At 34.0% G+C, this 23,326-nt stretch overlaps 1 protein-coding gene, 1 long non-coding RNA gene and 1 other non-coding gene across 6 annotated transcripts in view; 2 read left to right on the forward strand and 1 right to left on the reverse strand.

Annotated features, from left to right (window-relative positions):
- LOC105146207 (uncharacterized) overlaps positions 1-23,326 on the forward strand; it is a 175,257-nt gene that overhangs the window by 151,735 nt on the left and 196 nt on the right. Inside the window, exon 3 of one of the 4 annotated variants that reach the window (XR_015544572.1) lies at positions 480-5,267. The exons of 1 other annotated variant lie outside the window; for it this stretch is intronic. This is a non-coding gene — a long non-coding RNA (uncharacterized LOC105146207). Of the gene's footprint in view, positions 1-479; positions 5,297-18,752; positions 18,943-23,326 lie in introns of those variants that run through there. 2 more of the 4 variants (XR_015544579.1, XR_015544568.1) reach the window with 2 other exon arrangements.
- Inx2 (innexin 2) lies at positions 4,603-18,444 on the reverse strand. The gene is made up of 2 exons (XM_087404516.1): positions 18,368-18,444; positions 4,603-13,767 (listed from the first exon to the last, which is right to left on the reverse strand). Exon 2 carries the CDS (start codon positions 12,721-12,723, stop codon positions 11,647-11,649), a length of 1,077 nt encoding a protein of 358 aa, XP_087260642.1. The 5' UTR covers positions 12,724-13,767; positions 18,368-18,444; the 3' UTR covers positions 4,603-11,646.
- Positions 18,871-18,943, forward strand: TRNAR-ACG (transfer RNA arginine (anticodon ACG)). The gene has a single exon. It is a non-coding gene; the product is annotated as a tRNA-Arg (tRNA).

Below are 23,326 nucleotides of genomic sequence, written 5' to 3' on the forward strand. Positions count from 1 at the left end.
CGCTCGCTGGCTGACTCGTCGCGGTCATCTGATTGCCAGACTCGCTTGGGAATGTCGTTCCAGAATAAATCCTACCTTGCTGATCGAATGTCGACACTGATTGAATGTCGTAAATGATAAACACGAGGCTGATTCACGATCACGCGAACGCGTTATCTTGAATAAAATCAAAGCTCGCGCGACAAAAATTCCTTTCCTCCGAAGAATGATAAGAATGATGACCACGCCATGAAAAATGACACAATGATACTTACATTCCTGAATCATTTCTCTAACGCTCTATTTCAGAGTCAACATTCGAAATTTTCGGAACGAGACTGATGCATCGAGAGGTCTGTTCGCGTCGCTTGTACTTTTTGTACTCAGTATCTTTACATTCTCTCTCTTCAATGCCTGAATAAATATTTATCTCTCGTTTTCAGTACAACAATTTTTGGAGATTTCAAGCAACACGTATGAACCTAAGATTTACTTTGCAGCGACGTGGCTCAGGAATGATACTTGGCTCTGGGAATGACAAGAATTCTAGCGTGGCTATAAATGCCACCGGATTAGCAACTGACACCTTGTACAAGCATAGAAATACGTAACGCATCCAATGGGCGTCGTGTGTGACTCGAGTTACCTTTGTATACTCGCATATCGTAAGTATATACGTATCGTTTCGTTCCTATGATTCGCTCGTTAATAGCTGGATTTGTAATTGGAGCTTGCTATACATACCAGCTGAATAACGTACGTCAGCTGAGATCAGGAATTAAAAGAAGCAACCCTACAACTTCAGTTTTAATTGATGGTCACTGATGTGCTGCGACACACGCAACACTACTTGTGGACCATCGTCGTGGACTCGTAGATTACTTTGTGAGAATCAATGATTTATTCCCGGAACAAATGGATTTGTCTTCGTAAATAAATAATTATCTCTTACGAGTTAGTCTATTGATCAATGGCGCGTGTGTATAATATTGTTCCGGGGCCCTAAATTAAAATTAAAATATCCCATGCGTTATATCTCCTTCGTCTTCATTCGATCCATTAATTAATACTTCGGATCGGCTGCACGAGCAAGTCGCCAAGAGACGTCGAGCGAACATACTTTGTAAGCGGCTTGAGATTAATTTATTAGACTATTTCTGTGCCACTGCTTCTCTTTGTCTCTCTGAATTTACATCTTCGTTGTTTACTCGCATCACGTTCCACCACCGCGAGTATACACGTGAATATATCAATTTGCAGTGACGGATTTGCTCGGGGCCCCGAATAATGATCCTCAAATCATCGCGATTGTAGTTATTTCCTTTTTAATTTTATAATTGTTAGTTATATGAAAAGTGACATAACTAAAAAAATTAAGTTTCTCAGATTATTTCTCAAATTATTTAACTTGACAGAAAATTATTGATCAAATAACATCGACAAAAAGAATATATTCTTAACATAATCAAATGTTATTTTTGTCACTTTCGTTTCATAATTCTTAAAAAAATCATCTTTATTGAGTTGTGATGATTTTTTTAAATTATCTTTTTTGAGTGGTGACGTTTTAGCGATTTTTCAATAAAGTTTATTAATTTTCGGTGATTGATGAAGTAATGTTTTATACCTAATTTATTCATAATAATTTGAAAAATAACATTATTGCAGTTGTATCACTTTTAAAGTAAGGAAGCGATAATGTATAATATTATGTATATATATAGAACGCAATATTAATCTGTTTTATTAAATAGTGAGATATTTTGTATCTTTCCAACGTAAATCTCCTTTTACTTAAACTGACTTAGAGCGTTACTAGCAAGTTCTCTCTTTCCTCTTTTCTGTCTTTCCTCTCATTTAAACCTATTAGCAAGTTTTCCTTCTAAGGAAACTTAAAGTTCTCTATTAAGGACACGGGAGGCAGGTTCTTCTAAGGTAGATTTCTAAATTCTCCATTAGCGTCGCTAATCTTACTCACGTCTTCGAATATAAGCGAATTCAGCTCACGTTTCTGCTCGATTCCGAAAATGCTGCTCGTCTAGCCGGTCACGTTACACGTGCGATGTAACGTGATCGCCATCACTTTATTATTCCGATCTGGTCGTTAACGTCAGATTACTGTCTGCTTGCTATGGTATGCAAGTCAGCGCGACGAATCGTCACAGAGATGAACGTTTCCTTCGGGATAAATACAGTCCAGCGTGCGTGGAGTCAGGCTGCGTGTAACGAGCGTGTATAACGTATTGTATAACGTAGCTCTCTAATTTGTTAGATGTCGTTGTGTGAATACCCTTTCATGAACATCCGAGATAATGCGTATGACGTCGCACCATATAATTAATAAAGTCGCCAACGAGATAGTATATTAAGATATCTACAATTACATGGTGAATTCTGAATAAAAATTAAAATAAAAAGATCGGAACGATGTGACATAACGGATATATCCCTGGTGAAAATTTTTCTCATAATTTTTATACGAATTGGAACATTTTTCAAAAATACTCAGAAACGTTCAGAAAGTTTACATCTTCTCTTAAAATTTTTCATACAAGTGAATTCTGAAATATTTTGAAATTTCTCATTTCATAATTTTTAAAAAATATTTTTAAATTTTTTATAACATTTCAGAAATTACATCTACAAAAAATCTTAGAAATCTTACGATATTCCGTAATTAACATATGTGAAAATTTCTTTGTGAAAAAAGATTTAGATTTTTTTAAGAAGTGTTCCAATTTCGTCTAAAAAATGTGAGAAAGTTATAAAATTATATAGAAATTCTGAAAAATTATATGAAAAAATTCCGAGAAAAATTTTCACTAAGAACATAATGTTTAATACTGATATGTTACATTATTCTCAATATACTATATTAGTATTAATAATAATTATATTAGTTTTGATATTGTATTGCATAATTTAATTATTTCAACAGAATTATTATTAATTCTTCCTTTTTTTATTACTAACGACTTTTTATGTATGTATTCTAGTTAATATCTTTTCAAACTAAAAAGTTATTTTTGCCTTATTTCAAAAAGTAGATTAGATAATTGTTATCAAGAAGGTATGATTAAGAATTAAACAATACTAAAATTTAGTTTATGATAAAAATCGAAATGTTTCCTGTTATTGATTAAGATATAATTGATTAAGATATAATTAAACAATACCAAAATTTAGTTTATGTGATAAAAATCGAAATGTTTCCTGTTATTGTCACCATTTACAATGACAACGTGTAACGGTCAGATTTAATCTATTATCTTTGTAAGCATGATACGGCGACAACTTGTAAGCAGGGAAATACAATTTAATTTTCAGAAATATAATACTTGTATAATCTACATGGTATCATAATGTATACATAATATAATTTATATAATATATAACATATTGTGTCATATATATATATGATATAATTCATATAATATATAACATATATTGTGTATAACATATGATATTAAAATATTATATTAAAAGAGCACAATCGATATTCATCAATATGCGCTAATATTTCGATTGTGCATTTCAAGACTCGACGTAGTTTAGATTCGCGGTTTTCCCCTTCGGATAATGACGGCCAATTTCATTGCCGTGCGAGAAAATTTAGTTCGTTATTACGGTTCAAGTGCAATAACGTACCTTGATGATCGCGAGAGGGAAGCGATTTGTCAATTGCTTGGACCTCGAGAGTGCAACGCGCAACGCGCGCTCCAGGTCTCTCTCGTTCGTTAATCGCGGAGGGTGGCACGCACGTGCAGTAGCCCCCCTGATTAACGAGCCCCCACATCTACGTGTTCCCGACACGTTGTGTAATGAAATCGGTGGCTGTGTAGGAAGTAGAAAAACTAAGGTCGCGACATGTCGTTTCTAATATTAAGGACAGCTAATCGTATCACCGTGATTCCCGGTGATCTTTACGACTGTCATTTGCATCTTAATTACCTATTGCACGTTATTGCTGCTCCCGTTAATTACGGGATACGTTGCCTCGTTGCGTCGTTGTGCTAAATTTAGAGAAAAAATATTGACGTAACGCTCGCGAAAATATTTATGTGATAACTGAGATGAGATATTATTGTATACCAATAATACACGACGTCGACAAACAAAACTATATATTATGTTACTTTGTTTATTTCATATTATTTACTTAATGTGTTTATTTGTGTTTTAAGATTATTTTATTTTAAAAATAATAGACATTTCAATATTACAAATGTTGCTGCAAGCTTCTGCGCTGTATGAGAAGTCACTTTAATCGTTTTAACTTATCTCTATTTGTCTGTCTTAATATTTAATTTTAAAAAGGTTATGACAGATAAAAAAATTATCTCCTATTTTTCCTGAAATAATACTTACTTCAAATCTGTTGAAACCTGTATGTAGTTACAATAATTGAGGAATTCAATTATCACGTATAATTAACTAAATATAAGACATGTTTAATATCGTTTTATCTTAATTGCTCGAATAGTGAATTCTAGAAACAAGTTTTCCTTCCACACCTACGTTCTTACTTACCATTGACCTACAAAAATCGAGCGCGCTCATTGCGCGAATTGTCAGCGGAGAAACGAGGTTACCAAAGATGAAAAAAAAAAAGTTAAGACAAAGTTGATCGTTACTTAATCGTTGATATTTATTAGTTTAACTTCACAAGAGAAAACATTTCGTATTAAAATATATATATGTATATATATATTCATATATAACATTCTCATTCCTTAGGAGGGCAGTGTTCTCTGGCCACACATTCGATTCACACGCGGGCGAAGAGCGAAGAGACGATACTAAGTAAAAGATACATATATAAGAATATAATTTCCTACGCGGATGCGACGTGTTCCTTGTTCTTCGTTCTTGAATGTGTGCCGGTAAGCACGGTGCCCTTTTCTCGGACCTGTTACATTATTTTTAATTGCGACGATTGGATCGGTATTGGTGACCAATGCAATTTCGGTGCGAGATCATATCCCGCGACGCGGAAATGATTCCGCGTGCGTTTTTTTTTTTTTTTTTTTTTTACGACAGCGGTGTAAAAAAGCTCATTTTCTTCTAGCGTCTGTCGGTGAAGAAAACTCGCCGAAATTACATCGATCACGGATAATAAACACCCGTTACGACATTCGTCGTTCAACGCCGACGACGTGTACGTGATGTAAAACTACCGTTTCTTAAGCCCTATCGTCATATCGCAGATAGCATATTATCTCTCCTACTCCTACCTATTCTTATAAATTATCATCGATATATCAATGACGGAGAAGAAAAAAAAGAAATTCTAATGTATAAGGAAGGCAACATGTGTCTTACCTGTTTATCGATATTGTGCGCGCTTTTCAATACATTCGAATGAATGTTATACTATTCATCTACTATATACTTCGTATATCTCTCTTCTTTTCTTTATAGAGATACTATATATTTATTCTATATATATTTGTTTTCTTATCACTGTTGCAGTAGACACGAGAGTACGTGCTTGAACGACCCTTCCCTTATCATTTTTTTTTCTTTTCCGGTTGAACAGAAATCGGATGAAGTAATATGTATTTCAACAGCATATGATATCCTATCTATTATGATGCACCTACCACTGGAAGCGCCATATCGTAAAATCACGAACGAAAGGAAGCGAGAGTTCTTATCTACGCTTGGCAGGATGCAGGCACTTTTGGTTAGTTATACGGCGTATAATTCCGTTACAACTATGCATATCTCGGCTCAAATGCACATGGATATCCGTCTCTACTCGATCGTGTGCAACTATAGCTCAGATAAACACTGCTTGTTAAGCTTTAATTTGAAATAAGTAATTTTCGATCTTAATCAAACCTGATCAACGGAATGCCAGTGCATTTTTTTTTTTCCATAAAAATTACGTCCCTTTTTTCCTCCTTCAGAATTTCACCTGTATTAAATTAAAAAATCTTTTAATTACAAATTTGATGGCTTTTAAAAGTAACATCACGAGGTGAAAAAAGAGACGTGTACAATAGAAAATGTAGATTTGTTCGCTCGGATCGCAGTCTTTTCCTGGAATGTCAATTGATTACATAGAAAGGAATGCACTTTGTACCTAACGCTAATCAGGCACTTATTAGGTGTAATACACATGGCGAGTAGTCAATTCTCTAAGAAATGACAATGAAAAGAATGCTGACTAAAAGACAATCATTATAGGCGCAAAAGAAACGGAAATAAAGCGAGGCAGAAGGGAAGAACATCTACCGACGAAAAAAAGAGATGTATATAATAATATTATTATTATGCGAATTCTAGCGTTCTCCAACTGAAGGGCGACAGGTTGGTGCCTCGGAGAAAATACGCGATATGATACCGAATAACAGCGTTGCGCGTTTGTCGTTAATAATAATATTTCTATCTCACGTATACATCTAAAAGGTGATACAAAATCACGGCGACGTGGAGTGTTTCGATTATCTGGCAGTCTTACTTTGAGCATAAATCTCTCGTGGAAATGTTCTAGATGGCAAAGAAGCGAATATAATATAAATCGCGCGTCGCATTTTTCTTTCTCTCTAATTTCTTAGCGCTATAACACTACCCATTCGTATGTTTTACACACGTTTTGTCGAAAATAGGCGTTTTTATGCGTTCAAAACGGATATGACGCAATATATCAGATATTGTATATCATATTTTTTAGTCTACATTAATATCATACAGATAAGATTTCTAAAATTTTATTTTTTCAACGTACAAATTGTAGACTGCATTTATGAGAATTTTATTTCCTTTTCAAGGAAATCTTGATCCAATTATTGCGTATGCCGATAAAGAGATACGAGACATAATGATATATCAGTTTATATACAATTATATTTATACAAGATTAAGATAAGAAAACATGGATTGTCGAATGAGTTTAAATCAATCATATCAGTTTTCTAACGAATAAATTGCAAGGTTTTAACGTAATTCAAATACTACACGGAAAAAATGATTTTGCTGAAGTATCTAAAAATTTAAATATATATGTATAGATTTGAAAATAATTTTGTCGAATCATTAAAACAACTACGTGGAAAACTCAAGCATGACGAGAATATTAGAAAAGTTAGAGTACTAGAATACTAGACAAGTAATATACTAGAATCAAGTAAAATTAAGTAGAATACTAGAAAAAGTTTCGAAATTCTATTAAACGACCTAAGCATACTTATTTTTGATAGTTCAATAAAATTATTTTCAAATCTTATCCAGCAAAATTTTTAGATACTTCAGCAAAACCGTATTTTCCACATAATATTCATATCCTGCACACTTAAATCCTTTATCGTTATCTCGATGCCGTTATCTTGATAATATTTGAACAATCGTCTAGAGCGTCATAAAATTCAGCCATTAATTTTTTCACGCTCGCACAACTGACGAAGCAGCAGAAAGTACCGCTGATACGGCACCGTCGGGTCGTCACGTTTCAATCTTTGTCGAATAATACAAGCGAGTCAGAGTACTCGTCTCGGATAGTAATGCGATATTAGGTATTCCACGTGAAGACGTCAGTGTGGGACATTAAAGTAACTGATGTTCGCGCTCGCAATTTATGTGTAGAATATACAAATGGTAAAAGATAGTGCTCTCCTTTTTTTTTCCATTTACCTCTTATACGTATTGAAATATCTAAATTCTAAACTATCACTTGAAACACATGTGATGTCGATGGACGAGTAAACTAAAAGCAAACTTCTTCGTTCACGTAATTACATTGCGCATAAATTACTTAATATAAAAATTCTTTTCTTACGCGCAGTACATTTTTAACATTATGTTGAAACATCGCTGCGGTATTACAATACTAATCGCCAATTCATGGTACCAGTCTTATATACCATTAAAAAAAAAAAAAAAAAAAAAGAGAGAAAAATCGTAGAAATATACTTGTAGCGTTATAACATGGTCCCTCGACACATCACTTTTACATACATTGTAAGTCCGTATTATAAAAAGGAATTGACGAAGAATAATCTATGACGTTACAGCTTGGTTCCCTCAAAAATATACATTAATTTTACGTTATATAAAAAAAAAAGAACTAATGCGCGCGAGATACAGCACGTCAATTGTAACTTAGTCTATCATCTAATTTCTCGGTATTCGCGTATAAAATCGCGGGCACGTCTTTTTTGTGCGTGGAATGACGAAACGCGAAGACGCACGTTAATTAATATCTACGCACTTATGCATATACACATACATTCATACATAGCTCTCCCTCTCTCACTCTTTCTCTTCTCCTTTCTCTCTCATTCTCTCGATATGCTCACATACATGTACAAGTGAACTTTTCTTGCTCTCTCTCTCTCTCTCTTTCTCTCTCTTTCTAACATATAGCAACCTACAATGTACATGCGCATTCTACGACACGCTTCTAGGATATAAGAAAGATCATGGTGTTCGGTAGCATGAAGAAATGAAAAGTTAGATTAGGTTCGCGGGGGGCGGCGAGCGCGATCGTTTTCTCTTGTGTGTGAAAGCGATCGAAGAGAATACCTCGGAGTTCGCGGCGCGAACCGAGAAACCGGTACGAACACCCGCCGGATGTTGAATCCTTCACGATATGCTCACCAACTCCCTACGGAGAGATAAATCTCTCCGTGAAAGGCACGTCCGGTCCCTGCTTTACGCGTTACAGAATGTTGCTGGCCCTTGATCTCGCGCGCCGAACTCGAGACATACGCTCAATTCGATTATGTAGAAGAAAAAAAAAAAATTATGTAGAAGAAAAATATGAAGAAGTCAGCTGAGGCAGGAATTAGTTGCTAAGATAGCACGCGAACGCCGTCCCCCGCTTTATCACACGATCCAAGTCTACGAACGAAGGCTTCCGAGAGTGCCGGGAGCACTCTCTGAGATGTTTTCTATTTTCTATTATTTAATTTTTTTTCTTTAAGCTCTGTCACAAATGTTTTTCTTTCTCTCCTCGTTTTCGTCGAAGGACAAATCCCGTCCTCGGGGACGATCGTTTCGCACGGCGAAGCTCGAAAATATGCGAGCATACCGCCGCACGCTCGCGCTGAGCGTGACAATGGAAACCCCCCGGCGGGCATGCGGCTCCTCCCCGCATATTTTCTTCGTTCCCGCGCATATTCTTACGAGGCTGATCGTCATTCCGTTCCGTGTACCTTACTCGTGTACGGGACGTACGGGTTCGCGCTCCGAGTATGCGAGACTTTGTAGGTATGCAGGCGCGAGGAATGTACACGGGAAGAACGATTTTGCAAATGTCCATTTCTATCAACTACAATTGGTGGAAACGATGGCAGAATTAGAAGAAGATAGAAAAATTTGCGCGTGAAACTTCGGCGCGTTCGACTTTTATGTGCCTTTGATATCTTGATTTATTTTGACATTAAGTCTTATTTATTTATTTGAAAAGATAAAAAGTTAAACCAAGATTAAAATTAATCTATATTGGTAAAAACGTACAATTTAAGTATAACACGCGCGTTGTTTATAATGCATTGTTTATTTAATAAACAATTTAAGCGGATATAGAAATCCGAAAATAATTTTATTGGACTGTCAAAATAATTATGTAAATACGTAAAAAAAAACTCCAGCAATGGTGCAAAAAAATCTATGTATATAAGCATTACAAGAAATATATGAACATTTTGTAAAGAAGATTACGCAAAAATTATTGAGCTCCTTTCACTTGCTCGATACTTTTAAATAGTGAAAGTCAAAAAACGTTCTAACAAAAAATAAAAAGTTCTAAAAAAAATCAGTTTTAAGCGTCCTTTGTATAATTATTTTAAAAGTCCAAAACTTTTATTTTTAGATCTGTATTGTAATTAAATTTGTAGACACTTCGGGAAAACCGTTCTTTCTGTGCGCAATAACGCGACGAGGTGTTTCGCGGAAGACTGAATTTTTTATTTCCCGCGTGTGCGATGACGTTCGTGTCGAGGGAGCTTTATCCGCGGTTGCGTGCGAACTCTGCTAGCAAAGTACACGCGTGGATGAAAACGATAACGGTGACGCAGGCCAACAAACTCGCTCCGGTCTTTGCGTTAAATACCAACTCGGTGTTAATTCGTGTGTTAATTTAACGAAAGCGAAAGATAAAGGAATAAATTTCACCTTAATTTTTTTTTTGATCGATTAATTATCGTAATTACGCATGATGAATGTAAACAATCGAGTTGAGTTGTGAGAAGGCTAGTTGAAGCTACATAATTCTAATTAATTGTACGTTATAGCAAAAATGATCAGTTGACTCGAACTGCCTCATAATATATACGCAAACTAAACTTTTAGGCTTATCTTGATCAGAATTTTTATTAATAAAAATAAAGGAGAATAATTCCGGTCTCGTCTGAAATTAACCTAAATTTTTTTTTAAATATATGAAAAAAATCATATTTAATTAATATAACCGTATCAAATCATGTATTAAATAATGGACATTTTTTACAAATTGAAAAAAAATACTGTACAATTAAAGAAAGAAACAAGGAATCTATTTAAGAATTCAAAATCCGACAACTTGTGTTACTCGTTGCTGTACGAGACACAATTCGTTAAAATCAAATAAATAAACAATAAATTGTCAGAGTTCGATACGTGTGGTTGACATTCAGATCACGAATTCGAGCTAGGAGCGCGCGAGATAAAATAAATAAAGGAAATGAATAAACGAAAGATAGAAAATAAGTGGAATGAGCGGCGTATAAAATCGATGGGAAACTCTCCACAGGTGAAAGGAGTCGAAGACGAGGAGAGTTCGACGCGAAGACGAGGAGAGACGTGGAGAGACGGACGGCGGGCTGCGCGCTTTGTCTTCGCAAACTCGACGTCGAATGGAAGTGTGTACTCGCGCGAAAGAGGAACGGCGAGACATAAAAATCTTGGCCTAACTATCCAGGGCCAAATTGCACCGACACTAATACTGACTTTAGTTCGATTGACTTGAGATCCTGCAATAATTCAGAATTAGTATCGGAAAAAAATGTAGAAACCGATCTAAATTCTACGTCGATGAAAGAAATCGTTAATTAATAATATATAATTAATTGATTATTACCTTAAATCTACTAAATTAACTACAAATTGGAAATAAACAAAATATTATTAATCTCGATTCGTCAAAGATACTCATTTTAACTGACTAAATTTCGTTTTTTCCTTTTTTTTTTATATCGACGTAATTCTAAACAAGTTTAACATTCGCCTACTCAAATGGTTAATCCAATTGACGCTAATCGAATTAATTTAGAACATCTCTGATGTTCATCGTGATAATTCGAATCGAAGGACTAATTTAAAAGCAATTTTAATTAGCCTATCTTTCTTCCTTATTTGTATATTACGAATAAAATATATAGGAAAGCGGAATCCTAAATCAGACAGTCGTCGATGCAATTTAGCCTAAAACTCTATGATTTTTCCGATCCTCCGTTTTATATCTGCATTATCGATATGGCTGTCTTTCTCCCCCATTCTCTCTCTCTCTCTCTCTCTCTCTCTCTCTACATTTATCTCTTACTCTCATCTCCAATTTAGAGACATCCTACCGTTTGCTTCTTCCCTATGTCGAGCAGGGTTATCACTCGGGGAGAGAGACGAGGAACCTTCCAGAGGACTTGGGTGGAAGCGTTCCTTGAAAAGATTCTTCTCGATTGCTTGATGTTACACATTCTCCTTGCCTTGCAGCTTAGTTGCAAGATCAGCGACGAGTTGCTTGTACACCAATGGATCGATGTTCTTGCCGAGCTGATAGAGGACAAACCAATCGCCGATCTGACACTTGTCGCTGATGATTTTAACTTGGTCATGCGGCGAGAGACGTGAGCGTGCTCGTAACAGCACGTTTCGTAGTTTCGGGCCAAGTACTACTGCTGCACGATAGAGCAGGCTAAGACCGCTCAGGATCGATAAGATGATGAACCAAAACCAGAGGAATACGTAGATCTTCTCGTTGACGATATTGAGCGGCAGCACGCAGAGCCCGTCGAACTTCTGCACCGTGCCAGATGCACCATATTTATGGAATGTGCACTTGGTAACCTTCGGGAACACCTTGGACATGGGATCGATACGTTCCTCAGGTTCCATCTCCGTGAACTTGATGACATCGGAGCCGTACGTGGTGAATTCGCCGTCCAGGAAGAAGTCTATGAAAAAGATCTGGCCGACCACGTTGATGAAGTTCAACAATTCGCATAGGAAGAAGCGATACGCGTAGAAATTCTGCGAGTGCAGGTTCGAGCTGAAATAGTCGACCAGCAATTTACGTCGATCGCTCTTACAATCTTCGCTGACTACCGGACAATTGAGATCCAGCACAAGCATCTTGATCCTGCCACCCTCCCACGTTTTCCAGAGATAGCGTGGAACGTAAAAAAGGATTGCCTGGAAGAAGAGGGTAAAGCAGACCCACTGATAGTATTTATGATACTTGACTTGATCCTGGCCCTCGACGTGCGCGGCAACTCCCGGTTGCACCAGGTCCTTGCCCACTATACCGGTTCGATCCGGGATCGTGAAGGTAGAATAAATCCAGCAGTAGGTGTCCATCACATGCAACGGGATTTCATCGACGATACAATCGATCGGATCGCCAATATATTGTCGAGAGGTCACCAATAGGGAGAAGATGATCAGTATGATTACGGTGGCCTTGTAGTGCAGTCGAAATACATTGTTATCGATGCAGACGGCGTCGAGCTTCAGCAGCCCCTTTACAGAGCCGAACACGTCAAACATGGTGGCGGTGGTGGCGACGGTGGCGGCGGCGGCTGTGCGTTATTAGCCCTCTTTCCTTTTTCTCAATCGACTACTCGCCCTAAGTACTCACGCACACGCGTTCGATCGCCAACCGGTCCAGTCACAAACCGAATTCGTTTTGTACAGTCTCCAGGTTCCACGACGCGACAGCCGTGTGTCGTGCGCGTTCGGCAGCTTCCGCGCTTCCTCGTTCTCACTCGCGTAACGCCAACCCCCTTCGGAGTTCGGTGGCGACAGCGGCGACGGTGACGGCGACGGCAGCGGCAACGGTGGCGGCCGATCGACCTTACGTTAATTCGTTCTGTCTCTCGCGTGCGCACACGTGCTTACCCTCTGCTGTTACGCCCCGTACTACGCGGCAGACGGCGTCGGTGAGATTCACTGCGTCAATATACGCATGTAACAACAACGTGGTCACGCTATGGTCGCGCTCGCGACTTACTACACAGCGTTACCGAGCGTCACCGAGCGGCTCTCTGTCGTAATGGCTGCGCTGAGCGCTCGAGACCGCGACACAAGCACGCGAGGACACGGCGCGCCGTGCGGCGTTCCACGAGCTGCTCCCTTTTCCTTGCCTCCCTCTCTCTCTCTCTCTTTCTCTAGTCCTCCCCCTCTATCGTCCTCTCCGTCTCGCTCGTCTTCACCGTACTATTCCTTCCTTCTTTACCCTGGAACTTGCTGGCCGGTCGGGGACCGAAAACTGTTCGCTGGCTTCTGCGGCGCGGCAGGGAGGCTCTCGCTCCGTCCCCACCTACAACTCTTTTGCTCACCCTCCTAATGTTGTATCCGTCCTCCTTGCTCTCCCTTTCGCCGGATAGTCTCTCGCTTTTTCCCTCGTTACGATCGGCGCACGCTCGGCCGCTCTCGGTTTTTCGTCTCGTGGCACGTTCGGCAGACATCGGCGGGCCTCGGACACAGTCGTTCGCTTCAGCGCGCGGCGACATGACTCTCGCATGGTTGTTACCATGGCGACTGGCTACCGATGCCGCGGGAGCGTGGGATTCTTCAAGCACTTTGATCCATCTGCATCCAGTCACGATCGACGCTAAATCATTCGTTCTCTCTTTTTTTTTTATCTATTATTAGAGCTGTTAGGAAGGAGGAATATATTTCTACATCTTCCATATCTATTAAATCTAATATATAGCTTTTTGTACCTTTATTATTGGTAGAAGTAACATTTTGAAACAAACCAAAGCCCGATTCCACCAATGTAAGATTAACTTTAATTTTAATTTAACTTACTGTTTATTTTTTTTTAATTCTTACGATTATATTTATCTTATTTTAATTCTCACTGAAAAAAATGAACAGATAATTAAATCAAGATTAAAGTTGATCTTATGTTGCTCGGTGAAACCGGGCTTAAATAAACTTTTAATCTGGAGTTTATTTTGATGCAACATATATGAAAATTCAATTGAATCTAAAATGACATTAATATCAGCTAATATTGATTATGAAACAAAATAGGTTTTTTTCGTGTTTGCTAAAACAATATGTTTATATTATTCTATTCTAACAGTAGATGACAATTAAAGTAAATTACAAATCAAATTGTATTTCGAATATCGATTTTTTAATATTATTTATATATTTTATATGTCATAAATTCTCATAAAATCATAATTTATATTTTCTAAATAAAAGCTCTTCTTTATTGAGATATATTAAATTTAACTAAAATCATAAAGTAGAAATTATGAACTCAGATCTGTTGTATGAGACGGTGAAAGAGAAATGCAAGTAGAAATTATGTCAATTTGCCGTGCTGCATCCTTGAAAAGTCTGCAGATAAATTACAAATTGCTTTAACATTTTTTCTTCTTTGGGTCAGTGACACAAAATTACGTTCTAAAATTACGTAACATATGAATGAAAACCGGTGAAAAACTGTACTGCTATTCCTTTTTTTTTATACGCGTAACATTGCGTGACAAGCATTTGTATGACGCAATGATAATATCTTTATCCAAACGTGGCTTATTCTGCAAACCTCTCTCACGCCGTTTACTCATGACATTTACTTGGAAAGACGTACGCGGATCTTACAACGTGAATGCACAATTACTGTAGTAATAGTATTATATGCTGTGCCAGTACTTAAAATAAGCAGCACGTTTCTGAGCTCAGGAATTCAGAGGATTTACTAAACCGCCTTCCCTTTCTGCGTGTCCTTGATGTTCTTAGTGGGAAGCCTTTAAGAAGAGCTTTTCTCTTTTCGGAGCAGGTCAAAAGGAAACTAAATCTGTAGAAAACTAAATTTAGATATTTTTCATCTGTTCTTCAAAAGCCAAAATTCTTGTACTAAAAAACTGAGATTATGTATAATTCATGTGAAATAATCACAATCAATTATTATGAATTAATAATTAATTTATGTTAATTTATTTATATTTGGAAAATACTGCGGTGATACCATATACCGCAAAGCATATCCTGCAAACAATTTATATAACGTTAATCGATACATTTAAAATTACAATATACAAAATATCTCTAGTTGCAATTAATGTCCAATATATTATTATATATTATTAAAAATCAAATAATAATGGACCACGAGCTGAGCTAAATTTTAATCTTAAAGATATTCTCTATATTCTTTGGAGTGTAAAAAGAGTGACCATTGAATCAGTTTTGAAAAAGAATGGCTCAATTTTCAATATTTAAGAATACACATTTCACTCTTCGGAATAACAATTTATTTTAAATATAATAATAAATATTTTATATAGTAAATATATGAATATTTTGATCTTTATCAAGTCATTTTCAATATCAAGAAAACAGTATAAAATATCAATTAAACGTACAAATTGATAAATCGTCACCTTCTGATGTTACTCGCAAACATTAATATATGACATCTCGTAGAGGTTCTTATTCATTATTCAATAACCTAAACGGTAATCTGTTAAATATAAATTTAGAATAAATCGTGAATAATGTTGGATGTCAGTCATAAATAAAAATTGACAAAGCGTTATTGAAATCGCAAACCTTAATGAGCATAAAAATTCAAATCATATGTCATCATGAATAATCTGATGAGATTTTATTTTTTACAAAGATAGATATATAAGATGTATGGATTATATGCTTATGCTATTCCTCGTCAGAATATGAAATATAATCTTTAACATTAAAGCCTCCAGCTCAGCTCATAGCCCATTATTTTCACTTTATTTTTAATCTTATTAAGTGTTTTCATTTACAATTTATGTACCATTAATATAAAAACATCGATTATTATGTAATCATATTATACAAATTAGTGCACCAATTCCATTCATCCTGCGCATCGAATCGTAAATCATTTATAATCATCGTATACCGTTGAGCGTGTGCTCTAAATATAGAGCTAGTGTGATGAAACCTGCGCCTCTTCGCTGATTAATTATTCTCGCTAAATCTATATTTAACAGATTACCGCTTAAGCTATCGAGGACTGAGTAGCAGATAAGGATACCTCTGTGAGACATCATGTTATAATACTATATTATAGTTCGCGAGTAACGTCAGCAGGATAACGTTATCTGACTAAACAACCCTATCGTGTTGCGTTGAGAAAGTGTCAGATATTAAAATAATAGCCAGCTGTGTTTGAATCATTTCATAGAAGACCACGTCCGAATATCGTCATCTCGTTATCTCGCTCTTCAGGTAGGACTTTACCAGGCACGAATTCAGATGAATCAGCAAACTGTTCCGCGAAAAGGGATCTTTAATTCTGATAGCACCAAGAAAGAGCCATAAAAGACTCAAAGACCAAAGAATTCCAAACCGGTTGAACACGGCCGGTTCAATTTTCGAAGTCGGTCGAACAAAATAATCATTTTATTCATCCGTAACATTATTTTTCGTGTTTATTGCATTCCACAAAAATCGAATGCTTCACGAGAAAAGATTGCTTTAATTATTACGTATATATAATATGTATACATACGTACATATGTGTATATCATTCTTTATAGAGTTCGATGCACTTGGGAAAAGCTAGTAAATTGCAAATTTGATTTGAAATTATCGCTGATTTCAACGTTCCTCGTAAAATTTTACAACTTTCGTCTGAGCGGCTCTTATCCTCTTTTGGCGCAACACTAACTGGCATTACAATACAATTGTGCAGTGATGTTTCAATATTGATATCAGAGATAGGGATATCTATTAATCGTGAAAAACGTAGATAAGGTGAATTATATCCTATCGTGCAATCGTCTGAAGATTTTACAACCTTATATTGATACATGTAATCTGATCCGAGAGATAAAAACCATAATATTACGATTATTTAATTTACAATCGATATTACATGTATTATGTATGATACATGTATGTGACACGTGTGATACATTCCGTACGTGCTTGTGACTCATGATGTTTAATTCGGAAATACTCATCTGGAATGTTTTTTATATTTTAATTAAAAACTTTTTATATAATAAAATTTAGTTGATTATTCTTGTACCTCAATTCTGTACGAAAAATCAAAATTAAGAGATTTTCACATTCTTATCATTATATTTTCTTGTTGTTGTACAAAAAAAATGTTTCTTAACCCCGATTCTGTAATTAAAAATAATTCGATATCGTTATGTTGTCGTTGCATAGATATTATATATAAAAAATTATATGACAATATAATGATATTAACACTGTCATTATAATAAATATATAATATTTACAATAAATATATAATAAATATGTTCATAAATATTCATTATTTATTTTTTGAAATATTATATAAATATTTTATACATATTTTATATAATATTTATGATAAATATGTATAAACATTTCTAGTAAATATTTTTTACTTAGATTATAATACATTATTAAATATTTTCATAGCATTTACTATGATATATATGTACAATAAATATTTATGATCTGCCCAAACCAATCTAAAATAATATTACAAAAAAATATTTACAAATTATCAAAAATAAATCTTACAAATATGTTGTAAACATTTTATAAATATTGTGTATTGTCTAGGTAAGAGTTACAAAATCAGGGTTACGAAATTAATATTCACTTCAAATTTACAAAAACAAAAAAATATAATGACATTTAAGAATGTAAAAATTGGACTATTTTAATTTTTACATTTTTAACATTTTTATTATTTTTTTATTATTTTTAAATGCATTACATTTGCTTCTTTTGTAAATTGGAAAGTGATATCAAACAGAAATAAAAAAAAAACCATTTTTGGTAGATTCTGCTTGTGCATGGATTTTTTTAATGCTTTTCTGCTTTTATTCAATAGCTTTTAATCTATCTCTTAACGTACTTTTTTAAGAACAGAATCGCTTATTCATTTTTCTTGTCATTTCCTTATTTTTTACTTTCTTAACAGCTTAATATGCTCTCTTTTTACCACTTATTTCGTATCTTCTTAGTTTCTGACATTTGATTTATGACAATCGTCATAAATTAAATCTCATTGACTTAGACTCCGATATCGTCCGTCACCTCGCGTTGTCCATTATCACTTGAATGACGTGCAATGGAAAAAATTATGTATGAAACGAACAGCTTTAAAATAAAAAAGACTTTAAACCTACGATTTAAAGAATCATAGATGCTGTTTATACTGGTGAATGTTTAAACTTACATTTAATGATGTGACTGGTTGGTGAAGTCAACTCCGTACCAGCATAAACGATAATTACACAACAAAACAATAATTCGCGAACAACACTGCCTTTTGATATAGAGAAGTTCCGGCTTTTACGCATAGACGGATTTGCCAATGGCAAACAAATATCTTGAAATATTATACTACATTTGTTTAAAATTTTTAATAATTCTTATTTTATCAGCTGTCCAATATCATCTGATCTGTTCCCAAATAATGCAATAAATTGTATGATATCATAAATTATGATATTAAAATTTATTTGTATTGATAAGAATTTAACTGCGTAAATACGACTTTACGATCACCTTATATATGATTCAACATAAATATAGCCCGACGAATTACGTCAGACGAAGTCGCTAGATTTTGTTATAAGTATTATAAGTGTTATAATGATTTATTACCTTCTTTTTCTCAAGAAAACAATGTATATAAATCGTTTTATACTCGTTACAACACTCATACACCCCAAGGACGGTCCTGTGGCGCAACGGATAACGCGTCTGACTACGGATCAGAAGATTCCAGGTTCGAATCCTGGCAGGATCGTAAATTTTTTTTCATTTTCTTTGCTTGATTTAAATTTTATTCGATTTTATTTTAAAGAAATTATTCAATAAAAAAATTAATAATTTTTATTCAAATTATTTTTAAAAAATTAAAATGAAAACACTGATAAGGTTCTAATGAATTAAATAAAAAATTAAAATTAATAATGCCGCATAAAAAGCCGACACAGATAAGTGTATATAAGTATGTTTATTAAAATCTGCTAGTATATATATAATAATGGTAAATGTTTTGATTTTATTTTTTAGGTCGTCCTCAGTACAATAGATGAAACTTTTAATTTTATATCATAATATCTAATTAAATAACTATAATTGAATGCATTTTACAATTTTTTAAAGAATCAACATTATTAAATCAAATGATTTATATGAGTAATTTATATGAGTAATTCTCGATATTGGTGTGGTAGTCTCAATTATTGCTACACTCCTGATAATTATTAGGTTGTCAGAATAGTAATCGGAAATAAAGAGACTTTGAATTGTTGCATACTGAAAATGAAAAGTCACTAAAATGATTTGTGACTCTGTTGAGATTTACTGATTTATTATCAAATATTACAGTTATATTAAAGTAGAAATTGTCTTACATTAATGTGATTGAGTGAATATTATATATACGTTAGAGTTGAAATATAAGTCGCTCAACTTGTGATGAACAATTTACAAGTCTTTATCTCTAAATAAACATATTTGTCTGAATACTGAACATAAAAATGAAAACATTAGATAAGAACAGGTAAAAAATAATGGTAGATGTTATATAATAGTTCTAGATTTTTAGTGTTCTTTTGTATATTTAATTCTCGCACGTTTTTGTTTGTGTATGTGTAAAATTTCTTATATTAAGGGAATGCTATATTAAAATGTACATGCTAACGTACTTATCGCTGGTATTCTGTGTTTAAAGCTGAAAAAAATTCCAAATTTCTTTATCCATTTTATCTTCAGCGTTGGTCATCATATTGAGATAAAAGAATCTGTAATTTTTTATTTTTTTCAGCTTTGTACACGAAATACACCAGCGACAAGTACATTAGCATGTATATTTTAATTATGGAAAAGGAATTTTTATTCTGTGAAACCACTACGAAGAAATTTGACAGGAACAAAAATGTTAAAAACGCTAGTTTAATATAGGCAACTACAGCATCTCCTTAATTTCGTATATTTAACATTTTTTGTCTTCATCCAATATTGAAACTTTATCTTAATTATTATACTATATCTATTTATTCAATTTTTGTTGTTAGATACTGTCTTTCGTTAGAAATAGGCCAGGTCAAGAAAGATCTTATCTGCTCTCGTCTCATATTTAGTGTCATGGTCGCACATATTTCCGTCATTATCGTGAACGCAACGTAAAATATAAGGAATACCTATATTCAGCATCATGTTCAGTACTAATTGCTGTCGTCTACTCGGTGGGTCAAATAAATTAACCCATCACTGTTGATTTCTCCTTGCTATGGAAGAGCCATAGTAAAGCGTGCGTAAGCCGAGAAGGGCCATCAAGAACCATAAAAATCCGACTATTTCAACATGTAACATGCCTTCGTGTCAACGAAAAGATACGTTTCTTTTATCTTTGAACTTCATCATGTGAATGTGATACAAAAATAGACAAAGAGATTTACCAGATATAGAGAAAAAAGTCAGTTGATACATTCAATATATTTTTCTAACAGGTCCAAAAATGTTTTCTGCTTGCATTGAAATATACGTTTTGAATTGTTTGTACTCATTCATCAAAATAACTTTCTTATTTTGTTTTATTACAAATGAATATAACCATTTTATCATTTAATTTTCTCGTCATCATATTGTTCTGTTGTTATTATATACTGTTAAGTCATTAGATGAACTATAGAATTTTTTTTATAGAAGTATGATTTTTGACTAAATATTTTAATTTAAATTTATGTATATTTTAATTTAATTTGTGTGCCAAAAGTTTAATTTATATGACTCTATAAAATTATAAGTTCTAACTAGATTAAATTAAAAGTTAAAGTTTTAATGAATAATAGAAAAGAATACAGTTTTAATTTCGTTTGGTTTTGTTGTCATGAAAAGATTAATTTTGCCAGCGTTTGAAGGAAACTAATTTTTTAAAATTTATAGTTAATGTATTACGTTTTCTTCAATTCCATTTGCTATAATTATATTCCCAGAAGGATAGTTTATCTGGACCTTATTTGTGACTATAGTATTAATCTAATCAACGTTTATGATACAACAGCCATCCGATCCTTTTCAAAAATTTGAGGTCAGTAACTTTTTTGATATTTCAACTATCATGAGAGTTGATCTTGAAAAAAAAGCCAAGAGTGAAACGGAGAGAAACGGAATTTTAATTTTTGTTGTCTATATTATTCTATACTTTTATCTTTATTTTGTTATAATATAAATTTTATTAAATATCTTTTTTTACCACGAAATGTATACATTTTGTAATCTCATACGAATATAATAGTATTTATTTTTACATATTTATCCGATTTATGAGAAAAAATTCCTATCTAATATATAAGACAAATGTTACTACTAATTTCTTATTTTTCTTCTTTATACCATTACAGGTATCTATATAACATTTGCAATTCTGTCTTTTAAATATAGAATATGAGAACTACTGTTACTCGTTGAAATTTATTATTTTGTTAAAAAAAAATCTCTAATGTGAATTCTTCTGGAATACACTCTTTTGTTAATCTGGAATTTTTTTAAATTGCTAAATGAATGAACTTTATTTGAAATCATCAGTTTTCAAAATGAAATTTCGGCGATGCGACCCAAACCGTTGCAATGCTGTCCGGTCAGTCAGTCCGGCATTTCTATGAATCAGCTCGAGAATTTTTGACTGCGACGGGTTTCTCTTACCTGCGACCTGCGGGTAGGCGTCGACGCAGCACGATTCTCGATACATCAGCTGGTGCGGGTACCTGTAACTTCTCCCTTCCTTTCTCTCTCTTTCTCACAGACGAAGGGCGAATGAAGTGCGTGAAGATCGGACGGAGAGAAAGATTAAGAAAGAAAGAAAGGAGAGAAGGCCGGTTTTTCTGGTTTTCCACCTCCGCAACCTCGTGTGGTCTCTCCTGCAGTCTTCTCTCGTTACTTTCGCACAATGAGATGCGTACACGTCTTCACGTGACTATCCGATAAACGAATAATAATAATAATAATATATCTTGTCTTTTTTTGCAAATATATGCACTGTGTTTTCTTTACATCGATTAATTTATCGTAGAATATAATATTCTATATGTGTCTAAATTTATTTAAACGTATAAAATGTATATATATTCACATACATACAGGCTTGGACATGTATTTGAAATACTTTTATTTAAAACATAGTATTTGAAATACGAGTGTATTTTGTATTTCAATGGGACACATGAAAATATTACGTATTTTGTACTTAAAATTGAAAAATTGAAAGTTTCTTGTGTATTATAATTCAAATAATAAGATTGATTGTCAATTTTAGTATTTGAAATATAATACAATTTTAGTATTTGAAATATAAAATGTAAAATATTTTCATGTACTCCGTTGGAATACAAAATACAATTGTTTTATAAATACTATTTTTTTAAATAAAAATATTTTAAATGCTTAGTCCTGCATACAGGCAGTCATACACGCACGCATGTACGCACGCACGCACGCACGCACGCATGCATGCACCCATCCACTCATCCATCCATCCACCCATCCACACACACACACACACACACACACACACACACACACACACACACACAATTTTCAAAATATATTAATATACCTAATAATCTATAATATAATTATATAAATATATAGTGATTTTAGATATTTCATCACCCATCATGAGCAGGTGGAGTGAATTGAACTGAGTCGAAAAGTCCTCTACCATTTTGCAATAGTTAACAAGATATTAATTACTAAAAATTGCCAAATATTGGTCTTGAATAATTTTTTACTCAAATATTATCAACTTTATAGAAAAGCTGCAAGAGATAAAAATCATTTATTTTCTTCTCATTAAGTTCTGAGAATTTTTTCAGAATTTTTTAATACCGTATTTTCTCATGTTGGTAAAAATAAGAAAATGCAGCACTAAAAAGTTAATAAAAAATTCTGAAAAAATTTTTAGAGTTCTATGAGAAGAAAATAAATGATTTTTAAACTGCAAAATGGTAGATGACTTTTCGACTCAGTTCGATTCACTCTACCTGCTCATGATGGTTGACGAAATATGTTAAAATCACCCTGTATATATTATGTAATTGTATGGATTTTATTCTTTACAACATTTTTTTATATAAAGTTAAAGTGAACATAATTATAAAAATATAAAACTGTGGAATGAAGG

The sequence above is a fragment of the Acromyrmex echinatior genome, chromosome 3 (genome assembly GCF_024713525.1).
Source record: "Acromyrmex echinatior isolate Ae372 chromosome 3, ASM2471352v2, whole genome shotgun sequence".
NCBI lineage: Eukaryota > Metazoa > Arthropoda > Insecta > Hymenoptera > Formicidae > Acromyrmex > Acromyrmex echinatior.